This window comes from Uranotaenia lowii, chromosome 2 (assembly GCF_029784155.1).
Source record: "Uranotaenia lowii strain MFRU-FL chromosome 2, ASM2978415v1, whole genome shotgun sequence".
NCBI classification, from domain to species: Eukaryota; Metazoa; Arthropoda; class Insecta; order Diptera; family Culicidae; genus Uranotaenia; species Uranotaenia lowii.
This window is the reverse complement of record NC_073692.1, coordinates 288795399-288809573: the sequence shown is the minus strand read 5'-3', so window position 1 is coordinate 288809573 and position 14175 is coordinate 288795399. Positions and strand designations below refer to the sequence as shown.

At 37.2% G+C, this 14175-nt stretch overlaps 2 protein-coding genes and 1 long non-coding RNA gene across 3 annotated transcripts; 2 read left to right on the top strand and 1 right to left on the bottom strand.

Annotated features, from left to right (window-relative positions):
- Positions 1-9072: 9072 nt before the first annotated feature.
- Positions 9073-9945, bottom strand: LOC129742768 (uncharacterized). The gene has a single exon (XM_055734710.1). It carries the CDS (start codon positions 9943-9945, stop codon positions 9073-9075), a length of 873 nt encoding a protein of 290 aa, XP_055590685.1.
- A 765-nt stretch (positions 9946-10710) lies between these two features.
- Positions 10711-11583, top strand: LOC129742767 (uncharacterized). Its single transcript, XM_055734709.1, has one exon. It carries the CDS (start codon positions 10711-10713, stop codon positions 11581-11583), a length of 873 nt encoding a protein of 290 aa, XP_055590684.1.
- A 331-nt stretch (positions 11584-11914) lies between these two features.
- Positions 11915-13551, top strand: LOC129749021 (uncharacterized). The gene is made up of 3 exons (XR_008737900.1): positions 11915-11977; positions 12045-12158; positions 12390-13551. It is a non-coding gene; the product is annotated as an uncharacterized LOC129749021 (long non-coding RNA).
- The last annotated feature ends 624 nt before the right edge of the window (positions 13552-14175 follow it).

Sequence of the window (14175 nt, the reverse complement as noted above, 5' to 3'; positions counted from 1 at the left end):
TAATTGCCCAACATCAAATTAAAAGGTTTTAATAGATTACTCGAGGCCACAAAATTTACATTCTTTCGAGCTGCACAGAATTTAAAATCTAATTGTTGGGTCCCTGATACTAAATTAAGACTGTAACGAGAAATCTTTAGCAAAATCTTTCTGGGAATGAAATAAGTTTATTATTTTTATTTTATCTATTCGGTTCGGTTTGATGAAGATCAATATGATAAGAAACAGTATCATGGTTAACATAAGTCAAAAACGAATTTTCTAAAAAATGATCGCACTTTTGATTAAATGCATCAGGTTCTGCATAGTGGCTTTTGGGCATTTCCTGGATACTTCTTTCCAATTTTTCTCAAATTCTTCCATGCTTTGAGAAATTGTTCCCTCCTTCCTAAAGATCCTCTTCACATTCGCCAATTATCGTTTAATCGATCGATGTTTTTCTCGACTAATCGGTTGTTATTGTCTGAAATCCACTGCAGTACAGGCCTGGCTTAATGTGCAGATGCCAAATTCGGCCAGAAAAGAGAGAAAAGAAGGAAAGTATTAATACTTGACTGCAGACCACAGGTACAAATGAAGGGTGATACAGTCAAAATTTGGTCAAGGGAAAACGCGTGTAAATCGGTGAAATCGTTTATTTAAAAAATCAAATTAAATTTCTTTTTCAAGTTTAATTAGTATAAAATTCAAACTGCTGCTCGTCTTTAGCAGTTTTTTAGCCTTCTTTAGATTCCGCTTGACAATAGCCCAGTATTTCTCAATTGGGCGGAGTTCTGGCGTGTTGGGAGGGTTCTTGACCTTGGGAACCACCTGCTTAAAAATATCTGCTACCGTTCCCCTTCCTTTTGCCGTATCAAACTCCTGTCCCGGAAGCTGCTTGTAGTCGGCTTTGACGTAGGTTTCGTCGTCCATTACCACGCAGTCAAACTTCGTCAGCATCGTCGTGTACAACCTCAGGGATCGCGCTTTTGCCGTAGTATTTTGTTTATCATCGCGATTTGGAGTCACAACCTTCTTGTAAATCGATAGTCCGGCTCGTTATTTGGCTCGATGCACGGTTGTAGACGATACACCCAGCTTATTTGCGGCATCTCGGAGAGAGAGGTTAGGGTTTCGCTTGAAACTACCGGCAACTCTCTTTGTCGTCTCAGCGGCTTCCGGTTTTCGATTTCCCTCCGATCTAGACTTCCTGGCTGTCGACAAACGTTCCCCAAACAATTTAATTACATTTGTAATGGTTGATTTGGCAACTTTTAGCGATTTTGCCATTTTTGCGTGCGAGTAGCTCGGATTTTCGCGATGCGTGAGCAAAATGTTGATACGCTGCTCTTCTTCCTTGGACGGCATTTTGACAACTGAAGAGTGAATTCCAAAATCAAAATAGGAGCAACATTCTACACACACACACACTTTCAAAATGAGGGGTGTTTAGGTTTTTTAAATGCAAAATTAAAAGAAATACGTCAAGTTGATATTGACCAAATTTTGACCGTATCACCCTTTAAATTTGTATTCGTTTTGTGCTTAAATATTTTCACAAAACATGGAATTCCTTATGTTATTTTTTATAACTTTCTTCTTGATTATTCGTGGCATGACATGTACTTAGTCAGTTTAGTTGAAATTCAAATTAATAATATTAAAAACCTTTTTATAATACATCATAATAAATATATAAAGTTATCAATTTGAACATGAAAAATGAACTTTTTTAACCTTTCGTTTTGATAATTGGAAGAGTTTTATTGTAGAAAAAGGTTTTATTTCCCACTTTAAAAACTGGCACCCTTAAAGTTATAAAGCATGGATCACCATGAATCTGGACGCACTGTTTATTATACCATTGCGCTCCTAGTTGTTTGATCTGGAATGTTTTGACAGTACTTTGTTCGGAAATGTTTCCTCTATTAGTGCTGAAAATTTCATTACGATTCGTTTTGTTTCAAAAAAGTTACACGTGATGGAAGCAGCGAGACGAAAATAAATTTTGGACATCCACGTTAAAAACCGACGTGGTTGGGTTAAAAACATCGCGAAATCGTTAAAAATGCTCAAATCAACCGTGTGCAGCGTTCTCAAACGTTTTCGTGAGATGCATACTATGGATCGGCAGGTTCATACCAAGCGTTATAGTGGACCTAAGAATCAGAAACTGCATTTGAAGGTGTTGAGAACGATCAAGGCAAACACAGGGTAGTCGAACTACGACATCGCCAAGAAATTCAACGTCGACAGTTACACCGTCAGAAGGATTAGTCTGCGCGAAGGAATACGATCCTATCGGGCCTGTAAGCAACCAAACCGGACATTGAATCAGAATTTAGTAGACTAAGGACGTGTCCGGAAGTTATACAACAACATTCCAACGAAGTACGACGGATGCATCCTCATGGATGACGAAACGTACGTGAAGATGGATTTTGGGCAGCTTCTTGGCCAAAAATTTTATAAAGCCACTGCAGTGGTGCACTGCACTGGTCAAGGTGATGTCCCCGCCAAGTTCAAATTAGTTTTTGCCGATGAGTTGAAAAGAAGTGTTTGATCTGGCAAGGTATTTGCAGCTGCGGACGAAAAACCCCGGTTTTTGTGAAAAACGAGACCATGGACTCCGAAATGTACAAGGAGGAGTGCCTTAAAAAACGTTTTTTTTTTTCGTACATTAGATCTCACAAAAGACCAGTAAAGTTTTCGCCAGATTTGGCTTGCTGTCACTACAGCTAGGAAGTACTACAGTGGTATTGGGCCAACGGGTGGATTTTGTCGAAAAGGACATCAACCCACCCAACTGCCCTCAATTCCACCCTATTGTAAAATTTTGGGCAATTGTCAAGCAGAAGATGAAGGAGAATGGTAGGACGACTCGGGAAGCAACAGAGATGAAGAGATGGTGGAACAAAATGGCCGCTGAGGTCAGTGAATAGGGTGTCCAAACTTTGATGAGTGGTTCTAGACGAAAAGATCGAAATTTTATCAAAAAAAACATCGAAATATTTTTTTTCTTTTTTTTTCCTTTGAAGTGCAATAAAAACCCTACATTTTGATTGCAAAATATTTCATTTACATAGCTCCGAGATAGACCCGTTTTAACGCGTCCAGATTTGTAGTGATCCATGCTTTACTAAGTATTTTAATCTTTTTATCAAATTAAATTTAATCGTAAACTACAACATCAATAACACATTAAAATCGTGATTTTTTTCGTATTCAAAATACCACAGTGGATATTTTCAATCAACCATCAACCATGAAAAAAGAAAGTATGAAATGTAAATCAAACATTATGAATAATAAATAACAGCTATTATCATCCTTCTACCAAATTTAATCATGGATTATTTTTGACCTGATCTGGCATTTATTTCAAAGTAAAGATTTCTCATAATTCTGTGTTTTGGAAATATTTATTCCTTTTTTTGGAGTTATCGACTGTGATTTGATTTTCGTTGGTTGTTGAAAAGCGAATTCAGTCTTTGTACGTGTCATTTATTTAATATACGTTTCGGCTCTGATTGGAGCCTTCATCAGAGGTTTGTGTTGTTGACGATGTGATTTTTGGCGGGAGTACTAAATAGGAGTTTTTTTGTGGATTAAAGTCCGTTTGCGTCGGGTTTTGGAAAACTTCGGATTTTTTGTAAATTCGATTTGTACGATTCGACCACACGACTTATCACTTTGGCACGAAATTACAAAAATCCAATGTTTTCCAAAACCCGTTTTTGAACGATAGTCAATTGTCAATTTTCGGAAGTGTTGTACCTTGCTTCTCTGGAAAAGAATCTACACCTCTGCCCACCAATGTTCTGGAACGGGTTTACCGTATTGAATTTAATTTGATTTTCCCAAGTCTTATCATTTCGGTTCCCAGCTAGCTTTCAACCCCCGGAAGCGCAAGCAAAATCAGCTTACAAATAATATTAATTCGGTTTACAATCCTTCCCTTCTCGTGAACCTGGGGATCAGTCGCATTCGATGTAACTCACTCGAAAAGTGGTATCGGTACTTTTTTTCAATTACTCGAACCCGATATCGACGACAACGATGCTGATGCTGAAGGGAAATACAGATATTCTCGGGATTTCCTCGCTAAATTTCATTAATGTGCTAAGCTGTGCCATGAAATTACAAATCTTTTTCCCGGAGAAAGTAATTTGTACGATTTTTATTTTTTGCTTCTTCGAAACCATTAGGGCGTTACAAATGAAATTCAACGTGGCAGCCTAAGTTTGCATATACATATCACAGAGGCAAGTCGGAATATGGATACGGGAAAGTAATTCTACGAAAATAAGTTTTCCATCTAGCCTCGGGGGCCCATCTTCATCGGAAAACATAATCAACATTTCAGATTTACCACGTCAGAACACAAGTGATCAACATTTCGTTCGTTTATTTTTCACTGATGTGCTTTTTCCGTTATTATTGGTGTGAGGGATGCTGGCGTCTCGAGAAATGGCAAGCGTTTATGCGAAAAATGTTATTCCCTGCTCGTTTGATGCCCCCGGGTTACGCAATTATTATTCCATATCTCGCTAGCTTGGAATGACATTGTAAGTGTAACTTTAGAAGTGTTTTTTGGGGACATTTATTTATCTGTCCGCTTCAAAGAGGAAAATTTCGAAAGAAAAATAGCGATTTGCTTCTTTGATCACCAATTTCTGTTTCAGCTTAACAAAACATACAATTATTATTTTAGTTTTTAACAACTTGAAGAAGTTGTAAAATACTACTGAATTTCATTAACCCTAATCAGCTCTTTTGTGTCAATTTGACACTTTTGGGAGCTTGGGGACTTGAATTGTAACTTTATTCGAGTGCATTCGAAAAAAATCTAAGGAAACCTTCAACGAATTCTTGAAATCTTTAATTATGCATCATTACTTTTTTATGGAAGCACTCTGAAAGCCCGGAAAAATAGACCTTGACTGTCAATTTGACACGCCTCATTTAAAACCGCTGTATCTTTTTTAATTTTCAACCGAGTTGAACAAAATTTAAAATTTTTGAAACCTCGTAATATAACTCAAATATTTCTTCCAAACATTATTCATCTACAACACTTCGGTTTTTCGTTATTCAAAGTCTTAAAAAAATCCTAAAAACTGCTTCGCAAAAAAGACTGTGGATTAGCTACAAAAAGCTAAAAAAAACTCAATTAGTGCTCAAGAAATCTAGAAGCTATATTTAAATATATATTTAAATATATGTATTTAAAAAAAATTAAAATCTTTATCACATAAAATGTAAAAATGTTGTGTGAAAACCGTACTTTTCAATCAATGAACCGTAAAAATTGCTTAAGTCACAAAAGATAAATTTTGAGAAGGAAATTTGACGTAATTTGGCACATTTTTGCATCAATAGATTTTCTAAATACGACTCACAGATTTTTGGATGAATTTTCAAAGGTTGCTGGTTTTTGTCTTCTCATAATTTGTAAGACTTAAATTCAACTTTGGACTGGATTTTGAGTACAATTAAGCAAGATTTCCGCAAGAAATTTATATTCATCAAAAAGGCAATTTCATACCAATGTTGCTTTTTTCAGATGGTCCCTGTTCAAAGGTTGATGAAAATAGTATCAGAAAGAAAATGACAGCAGATGAAAATTGGCAACTATGGATGAACATGGGGAAACATGCAAAGAAATTCAGCAAACTAAGAAATTGAACAAACATGAAGAGACTATACAAAATATCTTTCAGGACAAGTCAGCCCAAGATCTCATGTACGGGGGAAAGTGGAGGGCCATCATTATCATCATGATTACAGCAAAAATCATCTCCGCGATGGAAATGATGCCCTGGTAATTTTTTTTCAACAAAAATGCATCACTTTTTTAGGTTTTTAAATGGGTTTTTAAATGGTCATGACTGCAGTTCCTATTCTAGCAGATAATTAAGATTCAAAATAACGGTATTCGACAAAGTTTTTCAACAGAAAATTTTCTCTAAAGATCTTATAAATTGGTACCAAAACTGTTAGCAGGCTCGGTTTCATAGAAGAAACAAGAATGATGTTGAGTTTTTAAAACAAAATATCAAATTTTTCCATACAGTTATAAAGTTATAATTTGCTCAAGTTATCGTTACTTTAACATACTGCAAAAAACAATGGATGAATTTTGAACCAAAACGAAGCTTTTTGGACTCCAGAGTTTGATAAATTCAAAATTGACTCCAAATCGACTCAGCCTAATAAATTTTGAACTAACTTTTAGTTTCAATAACTTCCTCATATTCGCAAGAAACCATCAAGTTTACCTTATCGAATTTTCCCTAGAAGAGTGTTTTCTTTATAGCGACCTTCATTTAGAAATGAGACAGCTATGAATGCATATATCCTTAAAAACCATTCGTTGGGTCAAAATACTTTCCAAGAAAAATAGCAAATCTAATGATATTTCATGAAAAAAAATGTAAACTAACTTTTTTAATAGGAAATACTGGAAGTATCTCTTCTTTGCTCTTTATATATCCCATCGGATAGCGCATACTTTATTTTAGTCATGATATTGTCACTTCTTTGCGCAAATATTTCGCCTAATCTGTATTGTAGGTGGCTGCACTCTCCTTCTTAATTTCCGCAACATTTTTCCCAACACTTATCTTTTTAGAGGAACTGAGGACATTTCAGTAGATTCAGCAGTTTTGAAATTTACAGGACCTAATTTTTTTTCCACGTTTTTTTTTTTACTTAGCTACAAGCTGATCTCACGCTTCTCCTTGTTCTTCATTTTGAAATTCCAATTAAGAGGTTAATTGGCTTTTTAATAAAATTTATGTGAGAGTGTTTTTTTCTCGATTGGTTACAAAATCATAACGTTATTAGAGAAACATGTACTATTTGATTATATGCACGACTCCATTGCTTAACCTTTACACACCAAGTATCAATTATTGACGCCCCAACACAATCATTGCACAAAACACTAAACTATTAGTGTGGAGAACCTCTTAAATTCAGTTATTGTAACCAATTTTCTTTACCTCAAAACTACCATGTGCAATATTTTATTTTCGAATCCGATGTATAATTACGTCAATAACTTGAAAACAGTGAACAGTTAATATAGACGACCCTTTTTGCCGACCAAAAAAAATGAATAACAAATATGCACGCCCCTTTTTTTGGAATACGATCAAAAACTGGAAACCTGAAATCAATTACCAATTTGCATCTCAGTCCTATGCATAATTGAGACAATATCGTAAAACAGTAAACAGATAAAATGGACGACCCATTTTGCCGGCCCTTGACCCAACATTTGAATCCTGAAGCAATAGAGCGTCCCTCAAAACTCCGATGTGGACATTTTCATCTCTATCCCAATCCTATAATAACGTAAATATCGTAAAAACATTAATCAGATTATATGGACGACCTTTTTGGCCGACTCCTGACCCTAAATTTAAATCCTGATCATGATTGCTCGTCTCTCAAAACACTCATTTGCAAATTTTGATCGCAATTAAATCTAAAATAACGTCAATATCACAAAAACATTAAACAGTTGATATGAACGACCCCTTTGGCCAACCCTAACCCCTAATTTGATTCCTGGAATTGATTGATCATCCCTCAAAACACTCATATGTCAATTTTCATTGCAAACCAATCTTAAATAACGGCAATATCGCAAAACCATTTAACAGTTTATATGGACGACCCCTAACCCTAAATTTGATACCTGAAATCGATTGATTGTCCCGCAAAACACTCAGCATGCAGAAAAATCTATTGATGTATCAGTAAAATTACGCGTCAACTCGAACATAAATATGACTGTTTGGTTCTGACCCGAAAATTTGACCAGGTCAATCAGAAAATTAACCGTTGCCACGAAATGGATTATGGCTAATATAGCAATGGATTAGGATTGCTGTTTGAACCATAGCTGTTCTTCCAGAATGTAGAAAATTGTACATTCAGAGTTAAAATAAGAATTAAATGAAGCAGTTTTTATATGAAAGTAAAACAACTTTTTTTTTAGAATAAATCGCAAATGAACTCAATGACTATTTTTGATTGCCGCTGTTGTTTCACCCGCAGCAATCCAATATTGTCTGTTCGGAAATCAAATTCGAGGCTTACTGGGGGAAGTTGGCCACGGTCCTGGAAAAAAATAAAAATATTCGGTAAAATCATGATAATGATATAAATATTGAAATTTTTTTAAAGCGTACTTTGATTGAATTGAGGCTTCCTTCCGCTGTTTTTTCCAGCACCTTCTCGATTGGTCTCCCGGGAATTAACGTTTATCCGCCGCAGAATATTGTCCAAGCGGATGTACATATATGAAAACAATTAAAACTATTTGAGAGAAAAGAGAAAAACTTTAAATAATAAATATCAATTTACCTTTCCTGTTGATCAACATTGTCCGCTAAAAGACCAACAAATACCTCTTTCCACTGTTTTTTTTTTTTTTTTAATATTTAATGATTCAAATTAACATCTCACTTGTTCAACTTAGAAATTAATGTTGGCTAAACAAAATACGAGGCCCAGTCAAGCATCGATCATATTTGGGAACTAATTATCAGATTGTATAATGTAGGCTAGGAAAAATAGTCAAATCTACCAGTTGTTGAATTAGTTTAGCGATAAGCAATTGAGAAATCTTATACGGCCAAATCAACTTCACATAAACGCCAGTTTATTCGTAGTTATCAATGTTGATTAATTATGGGTTCAACCAAAAATCTGTGATATGAGAAAGCCAATCATACGAATTTTGATAACAACTTATAGAGTTTTTTATCCGTGATGCGCGAATTTTCATCACAATCCGCATAATAATAACGTCTCTTTAAATGTTTAGGTCACCGTTGTTGTTATCTTCTCGATTTTGGATTGATTTTTTTCGGTGATTCAATGAATTAACTGCCGTGTAGTTTACGTTTCGGTTTACTTATTTTATTTCAACCATCTTCAGAACTAATTTTATAAAAAATAAACGGAAAAAAAATGTTTTAATTGATTAACATAAACTTTCTCATCTTTCCTATCTACTATCTTCCGTTTACACTAATAGCTTTTTTACACCCGCTGGGGCGGTCACATTGATTTTTTCTAGTCACTGTTGATGCTGCTGCTGCTGCGGCTCGCTGTCGACTGAATGTGTTCCGTTTTGCGATGTAGTTTCATTTCCTCTTTTTCCCGCAGCTTTTTCCACAGTCCGTTGTACACGCTCGAGATGCCTTTTGTGTCCTGTTGGATGTTAACTGCACGATTCTCTCGCATCTTTATGTGCAGTTTTTCAGCTATCCGACGGTGTGTTGTATTTGGGATTCGTTCGAGAATTCTCGTTTTCGGGAAATCAAACACATGACCGGGGCCGTTTTCCAACGCATGCTGAGCTAGGCCTGTAGCTTTCTGTTTTAGACGCACGGTGGTTTCGTGTTGTTTGATGCGTTTGGCAAGAGCTTGCGACGTTTGTCCGATGTACTCATTTCCGCAAGCGCATGTGATGGCATAAACGACATTTGTTTGTTGCATGATCGGAATTGGATCTTTAAGTTTCGTAAATATGTTGGACTTGATTTTGTCGCACGGCTTAGGAGCTGCAATCAAATTGTATTTGCGCAAGATTTTCGCAACTTTCTCGGTCAGACATGGTATGTACGGCAACGACATGAAACGGCTACCGTCGGGTATGTGTTGCTTGTTTTCGAGGGTGTTATACAAATTGTGCACTCTTCTTTGTACAATGCTGTCTATCATGTTTTGCGGATAATTGTTTTTTCTTAGTATCGACTTGACTGTGGTGATGCTGGTTTTCCTATTTTCAGCATCCGACAGTTTCAAAGCACGATCGATCAGCGCGTAAGCGGTGTTGATTTTGTGTGTGTATGGGCTTTCCGAGAAGTAATCTAGGTAGCGCCCATCTGGTTGTTTGGGGTACCAAGTCTTCTCAATTTTTCCATCTTTCCTCAGCAACGTCATATCTAGGAAACGGATTGTTTGCTCATTTTCTCTCTCGATGGTAAATTTGAGACTCGTGTGTGCGGAGTTGAATTCGGCAAAAATTGGTGAGCCCATAGGGACTCCGTGGACTTGCTCGTAGAATTTTTTGTTGTATTGGAAAAAAAGACGCTCCCAGTACAACTCTCAATGCTTTTCCGAATGACGCGAGCGGGATGGTCGTGTATTTCCTAAGTATATGCCATTTGTCTTCGATGTATTCGTATGCGCTTGCCGTCGGTACATTCGTGAAAAGAGAGATGACGTCTAAAGATAACATCATGCACCCTTCTGGAACTTGCAGTTTCGAAATTTCGTCCGCAAATTCGAAACTGTTCTTCACGTGGTATTCTGTTTTTCCAACAATATTCCCGAGAATTGATGCCAGATATTGTGCCATGCGATATGTTGCGGAAATTTCGAAACTGCAAGTTCCAGAAGGGTGCATGATGTTATCTTTAGACGTCATCTCTCTTTTCACGAATGTACCGACGGCAAGCGCATACGAATACATCGAAGACAAATGGCATATACTTAGGAAATACACGACCATCCCGCTCGCGTCATTCGGAAAAGCATTGAGAGTTGTACTGGGAGCGTCTTTTTTTCCAATACAACAAAAAATTCTACGAGCAAGTCCACGGAGTCCCTATGGGCTCACCAATTTTTGCCGAATTCAACTCCGCACACACGAGTCTCAAATTTACCATCGAGAGAGAAAATGAGCAAACAATCCGTTTCCTAGATATGACGTTGCTGAGGAAAGATGGAAAAATTGAGAAGACTTGGTACCCCAAACAACCAGATGGGCGCTACCTAGATTACTTCTCGGAAAGCCCATACACACACAAAATCAACACCGCTTACGCGCTGATCGATCGTGCTTTGAAACTGTCGGATGCTGAAAATAGGAAAACCAGCATCACCACAGTCAAGTCGATACTAAGAAAAAACAATTATCCGCAAAACATGATAGACAGCATTGTACAAAGAAGAGTGCACAATTTGTATAACACCCTCGAAAACAAGCAACACATACCCGACGGTAGCCGTTTCATGTCGTTGCCGTACATACCATGTCTGACCGAGAAAGTTGCGAAAATCTTGCGCAAATACAATTTGATTGCAGCTCCTAAGCCGTGCGACAAAATCAAGTCCAACATATTTACGAAACTTAAAGATCCAATTCCGATCATGCAACAAACAAATGTCGTTTATGCCATCACATGCGCTTGCGGAAATGAGTACATCGGACAAACGTCGCAAGCTCTTGCCAAACGCATCAAACAACACGAAACCACCGTGCGTCTAAAACAGAAAGCTACAGGCCTAGCTCAGCATGCGTTGGAAAACGGCCCCGGTCATGTGTTTGATTTCCCGAAAACGAGAATTCTCGAACGAATCCCAAATACAACACACCGTCGGATAGCTGAAAAACTGCACATAAAGATGCGAGAGAATCGTGCAGTTAACATCCAACAGGACACAAAAGGCATCTCGAGCGTGTACAACGGACTGTGGAAAAAGCTGCGGGAAAAAGAGGAAATGGAACTACATCGCAAAACGGAACACATTCAGTCGACAGCGAGCCGCAGCAGCAGCAGCATCAACAGTGACTAGAAAAAATCAATGTGACCGCCCCAGCGGGTGTAAAAAAGCTATTACCCTGTCAGGAACGTTTGCTCAATCGGGCCGATTGCAAAACAGACATGGCGGTACTCGAATTCTAGCGGTTAGAATTCGGTCGGTTATCGGCTCGATTTCCATCCGCCTGCTCGATTGCTCGAAAACAGACGATATTTATCGCAGTGCTGCATGAACAAAACGAAACACAGGCAGTTTTCAATCGCAGCAATATGGGTGCGTGTTTCGTTTTGGTGCGTGATTGTTGTGAATTGTGTTGTGAAATTTGGTCGCAGTTCTGTTTCTGCCGTTTCCGCTGTTTCTTTTCAGAAATGCTTTTTGCGGTATGTAGAAGAAGCCATTGTCCGGCGATAATTTAATAAAAAGCGAGGTATGATTGAATTCTAAATAATCAAGTTTTATTTATATCATTTTCTAACCCTTAGTTGTCCCCATAGAAAACATCGAACCATGCAAACAAAGCTTCCAAAGAAATGTCCACACTGTACAGGCTCTGGTGGAATGCTATCCCGGACATCGTATCCGGATCCGGATCCCGGACACGCTCTAAGGTGGGTGGCTTCCCTTGGATTACTTTTAATCAGTTTTCGGTGTGATCCTTCCAATGGGAAGCAATGTCACAATTATTTACTATTTACTTATTAAAATGATCTTTTTCAAGATTGAAATTTTAATTCTTGTGGATCAATTCAAGAAACAAATTTCGAAAATGTTTGATTGATTGAGTTCTAAATAATCAAGTTTTATCAAAATAATTTTCTAACCCGTTATCGTCCCCATAGAAAACATCGATCCATCGAATTCCAAGGAAATGTCCACACGGTACGGTATCCAGATCCGGATCCCAGGCACGCTCAGAGGTGGTGGCTTCACTTGGATTACTTTTCATCGATTTTCGGTGTTATACTTCAAAAGGAAAGCAAGGTGAGTACCGTTGTCACAATTATTTACTATTTACTTATTAAACTGATCTTTTTCAAGATTTAAATTTTAATTCTTGTGGATCCAATCTATAAACACAAAAAAAATATTGATAATTACGTGTAACTGAAAGTTGTTGCCTTTAAAACAATTCAACAAGTAATGGAAAAAAAATCGTTTTGATTTAGCACTACCTATCAGACAGAAAACACTATCTCTTCATTTAAGTCAGCTTTCTCTTTAGAATAAATTTTTAGAGAGTAATAGAATAGTACAGACTAGAACTAATTTATTCACTTGTTACTATCGAATTGTATTTCCTTGACCCTAACTATGATTTTATATCGATGGGCTGACGTTAAATCAATAAAGCACAATTACGATATTAAATAAAAAATGATTTGATTTTACAACAAATGTCCTGTAACAAAAAGGAGCATGACATTTGTCGTAGTTTTACCGTTCAAAACAAATTACAGCGTAAAAATTACAGGTTCAATAATTATTTTCAAGTTTTCAATCCCACTTCATCAATTTCCTGTTCTGTTTATAAGTAGACTATATCAATCACGTTATTTAAGTTAGATTTATTATAAGTTGGAGCTGGCTTCTTATTATATATTGATAGATGATATGAACTAACATCCTATTTTGCTTTTCCTTTTTTCTCTTGTCTTTTTGTATTTCTTTTCATGTTGCTTTCTGATGATGGCGAATTCGCGTCAAGTTTGGAAAACTCGAACAACCTTCAAGCCATCTCTTCACAACATTGTACCCCGAAGATGGATTTCGCATGATGTAGTTGTCATCCCAAGGATTTAATCAACACCTGAAAATGGACGAATTGCTTAACAAGAAGAAGCTTGCGCCAGACATCGCAATGTCTTGTAGCAGAAGAGGTAACAAAAAATAAATTAGAAGAAAAAAACGGAAAAATAAAAAACAAATGAAATAAAAGTCTCTAGCTTTTTGTAAACAAACCGAAAAACCTAAATGAATGGCAACCATGCTAATTGGTCCAGAAACGGCTCAAAAAACCGTTCGGTTTCGGTCCGAAATCGATTCTTTTTTTCGGGTGGACGCTTGGCAATCGGCCCGGAAACGGTTCGAAAAATCATTCGGTTTCGGTCGGAAATCGGGCCGTTTTTTCGGATGGACGCTATGGCAATCGGCCCAGAAACGGTTCGAAAAACCGTTCGGTTTCGGCCCGAAATCGGTCCTTTATTTCGGAGGGACGATGGCAATCGGCCCAGAAACGGTTCGAAAACCGTTCAGATTTGGTTGGAAAACGGTCCGCTTGTTTTGACATTTGATCTGCTCGAACTGGTTGAAAAAACTTATCGTCGCCCGAAAAAGTGTTTCATTTTCGCACGATTTTCTACTAAATTCGGCCCGATTTCTTATACGATTTCGGACCGATCGAGCAGATGTACGGACAAAAATCGGGCCGATTTCGGGCGGTTTTTCCTGTCTGGGTAGTGTAAGCGAAAGATAGTAGATAGGAAAGATGAGAAAGTTTATGTTAATTAATTAAAACATTTTTTTCCGTTTATTATTTATAAAATTAGTTCTGAAGATGGTTGAAATAAAATAAGTAAACCGAAACGTAAACTACACGGCAGTTAATTCATTGAATCACCGAAAAAA

Coding starts and splice junctions, on each gene's coding strand:
- LOC129742767 (XM_055734709.1), top strand. CDS start 10,711: ATGACGTTGCTGAGGAAAGATGGAAAAATTGAGAAGACTTGGTACCCC.
- LOC129742768 (XM_055734710.1), bottom strand. CDS start 9,945: ATGACGTTGCTGAGGAAAGATGGAAAAATTGAGAAGACTTGGTACCCC.